At 44.8% G+C, this 15,207-nt stretch overlaps 1 protein-coding gene across 1 annotated transcript in view; it reads right to left on the bottom strand.

The window, feature by feature from the left end:
* Positions 1–15,207, bottom strand: part of GRK5 (G protein-coupled receptor kinase 5) — a gene marked incomplete at both ends in the record, with an annotated part of 157,304 nt that overhangs the window by 77,854 nt on the left and 64,243 nt on the right. The window contains one exon of the mRNA XM_084289786.1: positions 11,726–11,821. Within this exon, the coding sequence (XP_084145912.1) occupies positions 11,726–11,821 (96 nt within the window). The remainder of the gene's footprint in view (positions 1–11,725; positions 11,822–15,207) is intronic.

Genomic DNA, 15,207 nt, shown 5'->3' with positions numbered 1-15,207 from the left:
CTATGCAAAAGCCACCACCACAACTGGCACCCAGGCGGGCAGAGCCAGCCAAGAGTGAGCGATGACGGGCGCTGAAATATTGCCCCTCTCTGCTCTGGTCCCCTCCAGGTGGAGGTGCAGTGGCAAGGCAGGGTAGGGAAAATCAGGCTGCACCTGTCTGAGATGAACACAGCATTTCTCTTTCAAGGGCTGCCTGCATTATTAGTTGTCGCCAGGGCTTAAATTCACTTAAACGAAGGGAAAAAAAAAAAAAAAAAGAAAAGAAAAAAAAAAAAAAGGAGGAAGAAAAGCAAAGTGCTGTATTTGCTCTCTAATTCAAGTCCTGACGATCCATATCTCACAGCCAGAGCCTCCAGCTGAACTCCCAGTGCTTTCTCTGCTCTGAGGCATTCAGAAGAAAGGGTTTCTGATCCCTCGCTAAAACACATGTTGTAAGTGGGTGAGTTGGCAGCGGGCTGAGATTCCCTTCCTTATTGCTGCCTACCAAAGAGGGAAACCCTGGAAAACTGCCAGGTCCGGGGACTCGTTAGGGAAATACTAGTTTGCTGATTGGAGTGAAAAAAAAAATAGGATGAGGCAGAATTCCACATAATTCTGCCAGCTAAAATATTGTTTTGACTTGCATCAGTAGAAGGAAACTAGTAGCTATTTTATACAAGGGATAAAGGCTTTTTTTTTTTTTTTTCGGGGCGGGGGAGGGAATGTGATGTAGCAACTAGTAGACAGAAGGTTAAAATCACTGGGGCTTAGGAAATAACCATAACCCCTCACTCTCAAATATCATGTGAGAAAAGAGAAAATAAAGGAATAACTTACTTATACAATGAGTTACAGTGAACAACTGTTGACCTTTTTACAGGTTTCAAGCAGTCTATAGGTGCTTCCTCGTAGTAATCGATTACGGGTGATGGTTACTTTCCACATAATTCAAAGGCGCTATTGAGAACAAAATCCTATCCCTTTTTTTCACCCAGGATGGCAGCTGTCCACCAAGACTCCTTTAGGATTTGAAACACAGGCCTGTGCCAGAAAACTTGTGAAAACCACAGGGCTGGAGGGTGGATCTGTGTCTTCCCTCTCTCTGTGCCGGCCCTGTCGTAATCCCAGGCCGTACTGATGCATGGAGCCCATTGCAGCAGGCGGTGGGAGTAACCACAACCTCGTGTGACCTCTGCGTTGGCAGCTTTGAAACTTTGCTTTGCCGCCTTCCAGTCCTTAAGATGTTACCTAAATAAGTTGATTTGTAACTCATAAGAAGGGCCCTGGCCCCTGAGGAGGCTTTGAAGTGGACTTTAAAAAAGACATTAGCTCTAGTCACAGGACTGGGGCTTGTCAGCGGCAAAGAACAGGGAGAAAAGGCTGTAATTCTCCCTCGCAGCTCTGACCACTGATTCATAGTCACACTGGCACAGACAACACTGGCATAAACAATATTTTTAGATATTTTTTTCTTTTTTTTCCATAGAAGATAATGAGGTTATGGCGCCCCACCGACACCCGCAGTCTCCTGGGCAGGGATGAAAGCAGCCTCAGAAGGAGGGTCTCTACCTTGGAGGGAGAAACCCTCAGTGGAGCGAAGGACGGTCATGAGGTCCGCTCCCAGCACAAGGGCTGGTTAATAGATGCTCTTTTCTCTCTTTTTTTTTTTTTTTTTTTAAATACTCCCACTGATGACGATGCAAAGGGAGCTTCCAGCCTGTCCATTCTCCATCATCCTTGGATGAGGATGAGGTTGGAGGCAAGCAGAGCCTGCAGGAGGCAGCAGGGCTAGCCCATTCCCACCACAGGGGCAGTGACCCTGCTCCCTGGGGGCCCTCCAGACACCTGCATGGAGGTCTCTCCCAGAGCCATCCCACCTCCATGCTGCTGCTCAGGCTGAGCAGGTTCAGCTGAGATCAGAAAAGGATCTTATTAGAAGTAGCATGGCTCTCGGATAGCTGATCAGAGTGCCTATGTCCCAGTCTGCTACATTAAGCCCAATGCTCCCTCCTGTTTGGTAAGCTCCCCATGACAGGTTTCTCTTTTGTCCTTTAGAGACCTTTTCAGTGTGACCTCACTTGGGGTCTGTGCTGAAGTTACTGATCATGACACAAACAATAAGTATGCTGAAAGGTCAAATGCAACGAACTCAGGGACCAAGTGCTGAATATTGTTTGTTTGGACCGATCAGAGTATTGCTAAAGTGATTTATACCAAATTCTTCCTATACTCAAAACAATTTTTCTCCATAAACCATGTTTACAAATGCCAAAAATATTTTGAACCAGGTGCTACGAAAGCCTGAAAGCACTTACTTACAGAGGGCTGTTTCAACACTGCAAATACTCAGGTGTAGTTGAGACAGATTTTGTTCCTCAAGAGAACAACCTTACACCAATTTGTCCACACTGTCTTGCTCTAATTTGTCCAAGTGAGAGCCCAGAAAATCAGTGTGACGTGAAGAGGCTGTCAAGGTGCTGCTGTGCAAATACAAAGATGCTGCAGGGCAGGAGGATGGTGAATCTGGCAGGTGCAAAGAAATCTGTTACTATTTATAGAGGTTAAAATTTGGTTGGTCATTCGATAACGCAGAGAATTCACAGCTTTTGAAATTAATTATTCTTCTGGAAAGGGAAAAAACTCTACATTTTTCTAAATGTACTGCATTTTACTCTAATGTCTTGGCACATTTTTGAAGTGTTATAAGATTTCAGACTTTTTGTTGAGCCATTTTTGCACTGAACTTTACCAATTCCAGGACAACTGGGAGCTCTTCAGCAAAATCAAATACCATTCTACCTTCCTCCCCAAACTCAGGCAAGTTTTCACAGTTTGCATTATATCTTCTTGCTCTACAATTTTATTTCCCTTCCCTACATTTGAAATTTACTCACCTTTGCTATTTCTTTGTGCAGGAGACAGCAATTTAGGGTACAGAATGTTTTTATTTTACTTGTCTTAGAATTACCTGGCATTGACTTATCATAGTAAAATGTGATTAATATGCAAATAAAAGTACTGACATAACCATGAACACTAACCAGAAATAGTCTCTTAACTCTTGCTTCTACCCTGCTGAGCAAGGGTTCAACTTCAATATGAATATTTAGCAGTATTCATGGCCACACCCCAATTTTTGATTAACAGAGCACAGAGAAATAATTTCAATTATCCCCTACAATGTGTCTTCAAAGCAGCATATAGTGATTATTTGGAAAATAAAGGGAATCTTTTAATGACTCCAGGGATTCAGCCAACAGGCAAAATTTTGTTTGTTTGTTTTGTCACTCCCAATATGAATTCCCCCACATTCTGTCTTAAAAGCGGAATTAAAAGCTATGTGTGGGATTACCCCAAAAGCTCTCAACCTCTCTTTTCCTCAAAAGCCAGAAATCAGGAGCAGTAGGATAATAATGGGCCAGATTTGCATTAAGGTCCCTTATCTAGGTCTCACCTGAGGCATGGACTTAGAAGGAGTAGGAATCCCGACCCTTTTAAGCCATGAACTAATTTGCAGTGACTTATACTATATTTAAAATTGAAGTGCTGTATTTGCAGTGTCGTCATTTGCATTGTCAGGACAAAAACAACAACAACAACAACAAAAACCCTGAACCAATGGGACTGAGGCACTCAGACCAAGGACCTTCACAAAGAAGGAAGAAGTACATGTTGTGCTGAAGAAGTACACTTTGTGGCAAAGATTGTCTCAGTAAAAGAAGCACCACAAAGATAGACGTAAAATTAAAAAATAATAAAAAAAAAAAGTATGAGATCACTTTTATATATTACAGATATTCAGATATTTATATGTTACTGATATTCAATATATAAAAAAAAAAAAGTGAATTTTGCTTCATTCAGATATTTTATTGATTTTGGAGGACTTTTGTATAAATAAGGTCTAACACATTTTCTGGTTTTAAGTTAAGAAGGGGGTGCTTTTATTTTTTTTTCCTTTTTTTTTTTTTTTTTTCTCCTGTCCCTCTTCCATGAAAGAGCATGAGAAGAAATAAAAGCAAAAACTATTGGTTTTCAGGTTCTTAGCCAGAATACAAATAACTCCACTTTTCTACTATAAACATTTTATTTAAAAGCTATTTTACATTACAACACCTTTCAGCTAAGGGCTCAGTCTCCCGTGCTCACCCACACTGACCTGCAGCTTCTGGGTGTGCCATATTTCTAGACTGTTTCTAGTGAGCCTAGAACGAAACCCAGCCATAGTCCTAGAGGCCTCTGTTAAAACCAGAGGAAACCACATCAAAAAAACTGCTTCCCCTACCACCTACCCCAAATGAGTTCTTTTCCCTGACAAGCATTTACTGAGGTCAATCTTCTCCCTCCCCAGATGCCTGAGTGCATCCCCAAACCCAAGGATTTTGGGCTGCTTGAGCACACTTCACAGCATCCCTATGATCTAAGTCTGGTAAATCTTTTCTCTCTCTTTTCCCCGCACACGGTTCCCTGCTTTCACTGTAAGAGCGCTCCCGTACAATTTATTTTAAGGGAAATGTTCTCACTGACTTAGCAGAGCTGAACTGAGTCAACGAAACCAGCGGCTTCCTTTGCCCTGCCGCCTTCTTTCCATTAATATCAGTAGCAAAGTTACATGGGAGTTCGACGGGAAGAGGAGTAAGATGTTATCATAAATGTAGCCCTACCTCTCATCCCCCATATCCAGGAAATGCTAACTCGATTTTAAAATAAATTTCCTTAACAACCAAGCACTACTATTTAACAGGACCCGTGAGCACTTCTATAGCGTTTTACAATTTCAAATCACTGCATAAGTATTAATTAGCCTTAATGACTCATATTACCTAATAAGATAATGAAAAACCCTGCAGCTCACAATATCTACTTCTATTTTCAGTGAGAGATGAAATGGATCTTTTAAAAGGGTATGTTCTCTTTTAATACCTTTTCTGCATATCTCTGTAGTAACTTTTGGAATTAATTCATTTTTTTTCTTCCTCTGTGAAGATTAATTTATTGCACCAACTATAGTCTTTGCCACTAAATAAAAATACAGAGGTTTAGGGATAATATTTCTACGTTAGGAAGCTTTCTGTTGAATGACTGCAAGTGTGGACTCGTTGCTTGGGAAGGAGACTTGGGTTTGCTGCCTGTTCTTTACGGAGAAAAGCAACGTCTTTCTTGGTTTCTTTCTGGGTTGCCACTGCCAAGGTAATGCTTAATGGATTAAGTCTTGTGAAATGAATTCTGTAAATAGAATGTGGGCTGAGATCATTTCAACTCATTTCCCCTGCGTCCCCTTCCCGTCCTGGAAGCTGTCAAGCACAAGCAGCCTGCGAGCAGCCTGTGCTCCCAGTGTTAGTCTTGAGTCTCGCTAGATGCATAAAACAGCTTGTTTTTCACATACTTTCTGTGATGGCATTAAAAAAAAAAAAAAAAAAAAGTGAAGAAAAAAAAAAACCTTCTCAATTCCACCCATCGCTATAAACTGGATACAGCTAATCTTGCAAGGGCACCAAACATTGCTCTATTTGTCCATCATTAGAGCCCTGGAAACCCATGTTTATGATAGAATTATAGTTGAATCTGAAGGATTTTGAAGAAAGGAACTGAACCAACTGCGGGTTTGTAAACAAACAATATGGTTTTGACGTCAGTCGTATCATTTCATGTGCTGGAACACTATCTATCACGCAGCCAGTTCCTGCCCCTGAAGAGTTTCTAATTTAATTTAGATGCATTCATGATATGGGACAGCACGTCAAATCCAAGAAACTACAGGGTACTGCTGAAGGTCTACGCTGGAAAGGCTGTGTAAGCTGTGCTTCGAAGGAGACCTTTTGGCTCAAGGAAGAGAGAGGAAAGTTGTGCCTAGTGCAGGAGAAAGAAATAGGGAAGGAGAAGGGGAAAGGAAGGGTATGGAGCTGAGATTGTCAAAGGGAAGGACTTTGTTTCTTCCTCAGAAATAAATCAGCTTGAGGGTTTTTTCCTGCATTGATGCTGTCCAAAAAATCTGCATAACTTTTTCCAGAGCAATAAATCCTATCACCACTTTCAGTGGTGCTTCCAGCTCTGCTCTCCATCCCTCCTGAGCTCCCCTCCCTCTGCGCTCTCGGTGGTAGCCCTGCAGATTAGAGCAGCATGAGCAGCCCAGGGGCTGTGGGGCTGGCCAAAAAGTGCAGCCCCCAGGGGTCTGTGCCAAGCAGCTGAGGCAGGAGCCCCGCTTTATCCCCTATCCGCAGGGGCAGACACCTTCATGGGGAGCTTACACCTGGGTGATGCACAAACAGCAGCAAGGTCCCACTTCACCGTTCAAAAATGATTTGTGAGCTGATGTGTTTATCAGCTTGGACCTTAAATGATGTGGGGAAGAATCCTAAGTTCCTCAAATTTCTCCAGAAACTCGCTTTGATGAAGAGTATAACAATGATGCGGTATGCTGATTTTTGCTTTTATTTACTAGATAATTTTCTGCTCCACTGATTCCAGTTCCCCAGGTCCACAGAAAGCCCAGTGCATCCCCAGGGTGTTTCAGAGCTCAGGGCTGGCTGTTCTTTCTCTGCTTTTTTTTTACAGCTTTTCTCTGGCTGAAAAATTATTTCCAATAAAAATGTACTTTTTTTTTTTTTTTTTCCAAGGAAAACTAATGTTTTCTACAAAAATATATGTATATACATATATATATATATTTCTGAAAAACTCTGACCCTAGTTTTGGCCAAAAAAATATGATCAGCCTTCAGTGCAGTATCCAGACAGATACTGTAAGATCACCACGGAAGTTATAACCACTTGTCCCTGGTTATTTACAGAGGAAGGCAAGTTTCGGTTCCTTCTCTTGATCTAGTTGTGGGCTTCAGAACTACATTTCCAAATGTTGTTTTTTAATCACTGTAAACATCAGAGCTGAGGAGTCTGGTGGAGAGCAAATTGGCTGCTTCTTTGTGCTCTGATCAGATTGGGGTTTTGATGCCTTTCCTCTCCCGTTTCAGTGCCTGAGCTTTATGAATGACACCACCACGTAACCTCAGATTCTGAGATCTGCACATTCACAGCATTTCTCTGTCTACATCTCCGTTCCCTTAGCATCTCGCCAGCGCCTGACACAACCCCCAGCTGAAGCAGGGCAGGGTGCCACCCCACCGCAGAGCCTTGCTGTGAGCATCAATATGCCACAGTGTCACTGCACCCAACAGAGCACACCAGCAAACTCGTGCTCTGCTTTCCCAAGGGCCCCTCGCCCATGCACTTATCTCTGCAGCACCTGGAAACCCTCGAAGCCAAGGCACCCAAGAATTGCTGGTGGGAATTTGGGGAGGATGCCCCAGCACCACAGTGCAGAGCAGAAGTGCCCGAGCCACTTTAAATGAGACAAGAGGGGTATAGTAGCAGTCTTTCTGCCACAGGATGGAGCTCAGTGCAGGCTGCAAAGCATTTCTAGGGAGCTGGATAAATAATCAAGCACTTCTCTGTCACTGATGCCCATGCTGCTGCTTGCTACGAGCACCCGTGCTGGCTGCCTGGCAAAGCTCGGTTGGGCAGCTCTACACTCCATGGCAGCACCCGCACCATCAGCGTGCCTCCAGGGATACCCAAAGTGACTCAAAAAGGTCATATGGGTGAGGGTCTTGATCTGAAAAAGCATAATACAGAAAAGACGAGGGGGAAAAAAGAGCCAGCTTTTGTAAAAAGTGAGCATGTGAACTCTGTGCCTTCAATTTTGTCCCACTTACTTGGTTCACTGTCTCTACAAAGCATCTCTCACACAGAAATGTATTTTTGACAACAGTGAAAAGGAACCTGCCAGAAAGGGAAGCTCAAGCTACTTTTACCCTGGATAAATGGGACACAAATGTCACACGAGAGATTAAATGGCACTGGAGGATTTTTCTCCCTTCTTAAACCAGGTGTGGCAAAACTGGGGACTGATCTTTCTGTCATTAAAGTCTCGCTGAATCCAACTCTTTAGCAAAATACATCTCCCTGGTTCTCCTTCTACCCAGACACAATGCACAACCAGAAGCTCCTCTACTGAAGGAGTTAAACTTTTCTGCAAAATAGTGCAACAAATCACTCCCTGCAACAAACAGCAGACACATTCTGTGGCACTTTCCCCACAGACTTCAATCTATGGGGAAAAAAAATCTTGATTTATTATATAGCATTTGGACAGTTGCGAAAGAAAATTTGCCAAAGATCAGAATAATCAACTCTTTCACCCAAGCAGCTTTTTATGAAAGAAAAAAGCACAGAATGGGTCTGAGCAAAATAAATAAAAATTCCACACTTTTAACCAAGAGAACCTTTTGCGTCATTCAGAAATATTTACAGACATCCAAAATCTTTTATCATCAAAAAGACACCCTGGCCTTTGAAATTACAACTTTTTCTTATATTCTTGTTTACTGATGGCCTTTAAACTAGTGGGTATCGCTAACTTGTGGCATCGACTCATGCCATGTTTGCCCAATGAAGGAATTTTTAAAGCTGCGCCTTGCTATTTTTTCCCTTCCCTTGAAACATCTCTTTTGCAGAGCTATCAGCCGTGAATTTTAACGATAGCAGCACGCCATTTGCTAGCGGGATCCGTGATATGATTCATCGCCACTAATGTCAGAAACACACGTTTTCATCGATTGGAAGGGCTGCTAATGCCAGTGCTATCCTGGAAAAGGCGAGCTGTTTTCCTACGGTTCGCCTTTGGACACGAGAAGGGTGCTGCAGCAAAGACGTGCAGTCCCTGTGCACAGCGGATCTATCAGCCTCTCTCAGAGGCATTAGGGTGGCATCCCTCTGAACACCCCCCTGTGCCACTTGCCCGTCAATTAGCACACAATGCAGGCCACAGAGTTTCCCTGCAGAAGGTGTTGTGTACTTTGGGCAAGAATGGGCAAAAAATAAGAAAGAAGAAAAGTTGTTTTAAGCGCAATCCAAAGAGGTAGCTCCGTGGCTAAATGGCACTTTTAATAAAGACATTTCCAGCGGTTGTTTATTTATCAAAACACACTGCTACTCCCAGGTGTTTTGATTTTTGTTTCTGTGCACAAGAAGGAGGGGAAAAAAGGGTTTTACTAAGCGAGCCTTTCAGTAAGACACCAGATGATGGATAGTCAAACACAACGTCTCCTGTAAACACAGAGGGAACCAAAAGGTATGAACTGACTCATAATTGTGTCAACACAGGTCGCAGACCCTTGGTTTATTTCAGCCTTCCTGTTTTTCACAGATTTCTTTTCACACTACACTATTTTCTTAAGACACAGACGCTTTTCAGTACACCTTAGTGGGGTGCAAAAGCACACACGGCTTTACACCAGCATGTGGGCATTTGTGCATACACGTAGGCTGTATTTCCACAGTCACAGCAGCAGCATTTTCCACCTATGGCTCACGGCTGCACTACACCAAGCAGTGCCTTGCTGCACAGCAGTTCGTGCCACCTCTAATCGAGAGGGAGAAAAGGTCCAGCCTGTCCCTACCCTGAGCTTTTCGACAGAGGACCTTGGGAAGTATCCAGAAGAAAACCTCAGCAGCCTAATCCTCTGGTTCGTGCAGTGTGGGTTTTTTTTTCTAACATGTGGCAAAGTGGCATGACTGTGTCTGGCCAGAAGTGCTGGGAGGCTGACACATGGCAGAGAGCTCTGTGATGAGCAGAACCTACTAATATTTGTCTCGATCCCTAAGCACATGGCACTGGGGTTGAGTCCTTTTTCTTGTGTAAAGTCATTCTTCTCTGCTGGTTGTCAGCTGTCACAGAACAAGCCTCTCTGTGGTCTCTGTTTCATCATCGAATTTGTTTGGCACTGACTGCGGAGCCCAAAAGTTGTCAGGGGAGGGACTGATGGCAGACACACCGTGCAGCTGGATTCCCTGCAAGTCCTGCAGCAGCTCAGCTGGCAGGGGATGCAGGAAGGCTGGTTCAGCGTGTTCCCTCGTAAAGTCACCTGTGGAACCCCCTCGTCCCTGAAACCCTGAGGTCCTGGTAAAGAACTTGCAGAAAATAGCCCATGAAGATGTGGCAAAGGATAATTGTTATCCTTGCTGTGCAGGATAATACTGCCAGCAGAGGCAATAAAAGGAACATCCATACACTACCCTGCGTGCCTCGGGTCAACTGCACATGTGTGAATGCCTCGGTGCTAGAGACCCAGAGGGTCTGGTTCATCCAAGATGTGTCAGACACACTGTACGAACAAGGGGAAGTTTATAAACAGCATCTGTTTGGCTGGGATGCTTCAACTTCAGCTACATTAACATTACATGAAAATGTGGTAGTGCCAGCATGGGCTGATGGCCTGATGAGGCTCAGCAGGAAAGCTGCTCAATAAAATCAGAGTCCCAGGACAAGGATCGGGACCTCATTTCCCATTGTGTAAAAATCAGGTGCTGTAATTCCCAATCAACAGGTAATGGTTGCAGTGAAGCCATATCCACTGCAAGCATCACAAGGGCACTTGCCCTGTGATTTCTCCAATTCAATCACACACACACACAAAAGGCAAAACAAATTAGTTAGGATAAAGCTGCCACCAAAAATGTCAGAAATAACTTTTCAGAAACAGAAATATTCAGCAGACTTTTTTCTTTAAGCCACTACCTTTAGAATATTTTATGCCTTTGCAAATCTTGTGTAGTGCAGTTTTCCCCTGCACTATAGAGAGAATTCCCTATGTACGTTACAATAGATTAAGTTAGATTTGCCTCCAGCAGGTTCTGTAGGTTTAGAAATTTTTCCAAGGTTTGTACATATGTAGAGTGGCTAAGTGGCCTTGTGAACTGGAAAAAATTATTGTCTCTTTTCCTGCCTCCCCCCTCTTTCTGTACCTCCTTTTAGCTCTATGGCAGAAAGCGAGGGAAGTGAAATTTACTGAGGGAGACCATGAAAAGAGCTTCAAAATGTTCTACATATTTTCTCTCCATAAACACGCTGTGAATTTCGAATGTAAACAGTGCCAGGGCACTGCCAGTCAGACCCCAGGAGTTCACCCAAGTCAGACAAATTATGCTCCTTGCTATCTCAGTTGTTACAGTTTGTTGCCTTTCATTCAGTCATTGCCAATGCCTGGATTTTGTGTCAGTGTGGGGGAAAAAAACAGCCTCAGTTGCTGAAGTTAACCTCTTGTGGTGAGATCAGCAATACTGAGCTTTCCAGCGCGACTTCACAAGGAGATAATCGCTGCCCTTGTTTGGCAAGGGGGCAGTCAAAAGAATGCTGACATTTGGCAGGTGTGAGCAGGAGAAATGCTGTGGTGAGGAGATGGTCACTGCAAGCTCCCTTTCCAAACCTGCAGGGTTTGGTCCACGTCAATAAAACAAAGTAATTTTACCTGCCTAAAGCCAGTGTTGAGATGTGAATGCAGGACAGTGCTGCCTGGCAGAGGGCAGCGGCTGCCTCTTCAACCACCATATCCAGAGTACAATTAATATTCACCTTTGACTGCATCAGCAATCTCACAGCTTTCATCGTCTCACTTCCTCCCTGATAAAAAGCTACTTATTAGATGGTAATGCAATGAGGGGATTCATTTCTGAATGTCCTTTTCCAGTCATGTCAGCCCTGGGAGGTACCAACGCAAGGTACATGTCCCACCTGCCAGAAAATGTTGAGCTTGCACGGCAGCACCACAAGAGCTATATGCAGTGTGTGACCGTCTCTAAAGTTATCCCATTTAATCAAGAGTAGCTTTAATGCAGTTCTGCTGAGCCGGTTTTGACAGCACATTTTATTTAGGCAATAATTCCCCCCCCCAAAAGGGATAAACTCTTACCTATTGTTCTTCGGAGATCTTCACACTGGCTAATGTGGGGGAATTTCAAGATTTCCTTCCACTTTTTGCTTTTGCCTTTGCGTTTCCCTCCACCCCCTGCAGAGAAAGAAAGATCAGGATTAGATTGCTTTGGGCACTACGCCCAACCCACAGTTTACCAGCCCAACCACAGCCCTTATGGATATCTTGAGTAATTGAAGCTGGGTAGATGGGCAAATTGAGTCAGCTTGTCTGGGCTGAAATGGCCCAAGGAGGTGACATCTGTCAGAAGACTGGGTTGGTAAAGGTTGGTAGCTGGGGCTTGTGGCCCACCAGACTCAGTTCAGATGACAGTGCCTGAGCTGAGCATCTCCAACGCCATCTGCCCCAACTCACAGCCATTTCGTGCGAGTCAAACAACCTTGTAAAATTACAGGTCACCTCTTTTCAACGCGGATCTCCCCCTTCTGGTTTTGGGACGAACCCTGACTTCATCCCAACAGAAGGGCTGGAAACCCAAGTTCAACATTCAGTGCTGGCCTTCCATCCCTCACGTTGCATGTTCTGCCAGCACAGCGTTACAGCTGGCGGTACGCACACCAGCCAGAGCTACAGCATTTTCCTAGGAGGGAGGACAACGGTGGGTGAAAATTAATGTAACATCCTCCACCCTGATGAATCTCCCCCATCAATGTCCCTTCATAAATACCATGCTGCAGGTGACACCAGCACCCAGGTGCCACGTCCAAGTTTTCCCAGCCACGCGGCCTGCTCCTGGCCTTGGTCTCTCACGCTGCCCACACGCGCCTCATTTCCCTGTCTCCCCCCTCTCAGTGTCCATACAGCAATTCAGCCCCTGCTCACTAAATCTGAATCACTCAAGCCCATTTCACATGCGCTGGCACATCAAATGACTAATTCGATGTGCGTTAGTTCCTTGGAGGGGCTGGTAGAGTCACAGCTGCAGACTGAGTGCATGTTGGGCACTGCATGACATTGCGGCCTGAATTAGGAGTGCCCAGGCGCAAAAGGTAGCAGGCATGACAAAGAAAACATGAATCCTGGGACAACTGCAAAGAGCTGCTCTCCATGGGGTGTTTCTGGTCGCACGGTGGAAACTTTGGAGCAGGAGTGCTCCTTCTGCGTCTCACCTCCTATTTCTTTGCTTTTGGTAACCAATGGTTTTGTCATTGCAGAGCTTGCCTTGGATTATTTTGAACTTCTTATTGACAGGAATTTATGGTATGTCCACATCTTCCAGTGTAGTGCACAGCTATCTGAACTAGCTGTAAAGGAACTGGCTTGTTTAGACTATTGTGAGCCCAGCTCCGCTCCCCTTTCCAGGAATTGGTTTCCAGCAAAGCCTAGAGGCCCGTGACTGCCTCCACGCCACGCAGTAATTACGCAACACAGACATACCCTTTGGCTCTGTCATGACCTCTTCTTCAACCTCCCCTCTTCAGTGCATCCAAAACACCACTGCTAAAGTCATTTCCTTCCCATCCCTCCAACCACAACTTCAGAGAGGCTGCCCTGCTCTCTTCCCGCAGCACATGCTGCCTGGTTTCATGTGCTGAAGCTCCTTCCTCATGCTCATTTATCCTGTAAACTTTGAGTTCTGTTCCCTGCTGCCCAACCTCCGTGGGGATTAAAAATGAAGTATGGATTTATCAGCACCAAGGGAGGGATGGGGAGGAAAGGGAGGGCAAGGAGGGAGGCAGTGGGATTGGTGTCAGAGCAGAACAATCCTCATTTGACAGCCACAGGATTCACATCAGGATTTCTGTCTCCCTTCCTTAGGCTGCCTCTCTGGACACAGGAGGTGGCAGGAGTAAGCCAGATGAAAGCATCCTTTAGGCTGCATCACCTCAGCACAGGTAAACCCTCACCTGCTGAAGGTTTAACCTCAGGGCCAAAGCGCTGGAGATTTCACCTCCTTCTCCAGCCACCTGTCCAGAAACTCTCACAAAATGGTTGCAGCATCGAGCAGCGCAGAGCACTGCACAGCAGCCCTCTGCTCGACGTGACAACTCTCAGATCTGTGCAGAGACAAAACGACTACACCGAGCCGGGCCAGGACGTTTTTAAATTCCATTCGATGTAAAATACATATTGATATATTTGCATTGGATGATGTATTTCTGACATTAAATTTCCATCAGAACTGGAGCAGGGCTCTGTGGTCCCTCGTTACAACTGTGATCAATACAGCCAGCGCGTTCTCTTCTCTTTTGTGGCCGTCCTCCAAAAATAAGCAGCCTTGCCTGATGAATCATTTGCTCTTAGCTGAGCATGAAGTAGCGTTACTATTTTGCCTGTGACGTCTTTATGTTAAAGATTCTGATCAACTGCTTTAATCGACCTGACCTTTCTGCTCTCAGCTTTTCTTGTGGAGCCAGCAGTGTTTGCTGGCTCCAAACGTTAATTCCAGGGGGCTTGAAGGACATAATGCAGTGAGACAGCTGAGACAGGGGAAATTGTCTAGCAGAGCTAAAAGCTAAAAGGGGAGTTTTCTCTGAATAGGTCAGTAATTGTGCAGGTTGCAAAGGGAAGCTTTTCACACATTGTCTTGATTGCTGCCTTTGCACTGTCTCTTCTGGACAGGAGGATTTGCAATCTTCGAGGCAGCTTCTCTGAGCAGAACTTGACAGATGTGCCATGTTTTATATGCGAGTTTCATCGGGCAGTCTTGGAGGGGCCGACTGCTTTAAAATGTTGGTTTGCTGCTGATGACAAAAGGTGAGCTCCCAGCGACAGCAGGAAATCTCAGCTCCACTCCCTCGTGTTCACTTAACAGCTCAGCATTTGCAAACTGGGGATTGAAGCTAATTCTCTAACTTGTCAACCAGTCCTACAGGAAACAAAAGCATTTGCTCTACATCCTCCCTACTGAAAAATACATGGCATGTTTCGTATCTTCTTCTGATGTCCAATAGCAAATCTAGCTCTGATTTCTGTGTGCACAGAAGGAGGCGTAACCAAAAGCACACATGTAGAACATCTGGGAGCAGGAGCTACCCTTAGCCAAGGTGCCTACCTTTTTTGCCTCCATTGAGCAGGATGTATTTACTCTCTTAACACCCAGAGGAGGTAGGAGAGTACTTGCATCCTGTTAAGCCAGTGAGACATTAAGTGTTTTGTCCAAAATGCCGTGAGAAATCAGCGACTGAGCAAAGAGCTGGAGCCTGGAGCCTGTCAGTCCTGCCAGCTGCAGGATCGAGCCATGTTCCTGCTCAGCTGATAAAGGACATTTCATAACACAGAGTTAAACACAAAGATGGGTGAATTACTTCTAGCATCATGCCTGTAACATATTCCCTTTGTACCTCATGGCACCATGCCGTGTGGCTTTTAAGCACGGGTAAGGTGGCTTCATACTTTTATTCTCTTCTTGCCCAAGTCAGTAAGCCTGCATCACTCCCTGGGCTGCCAGATCTGGCTAACCCAAGCTTGCCAACATTTCTTTGCCTTCAACTGCATTACCTGCAATCTGGTTAATCTGC

This window comes from Netta rufina (assembly GCF_964035555.1).
Source record: "Netta rufina genome assembly, chromosome: 7".
NCBI classification, from domain to species: domain Eukaryota; kingdom Metazoa; phylum Chordata; class Aves; order Anseriformes; family Anatidae; genus Netta; species Netta rufina.
Note: the sequence above shows the minus strand (reverse complement) of the source record. Positions and strands in the feature narration are given on the sequence as shown.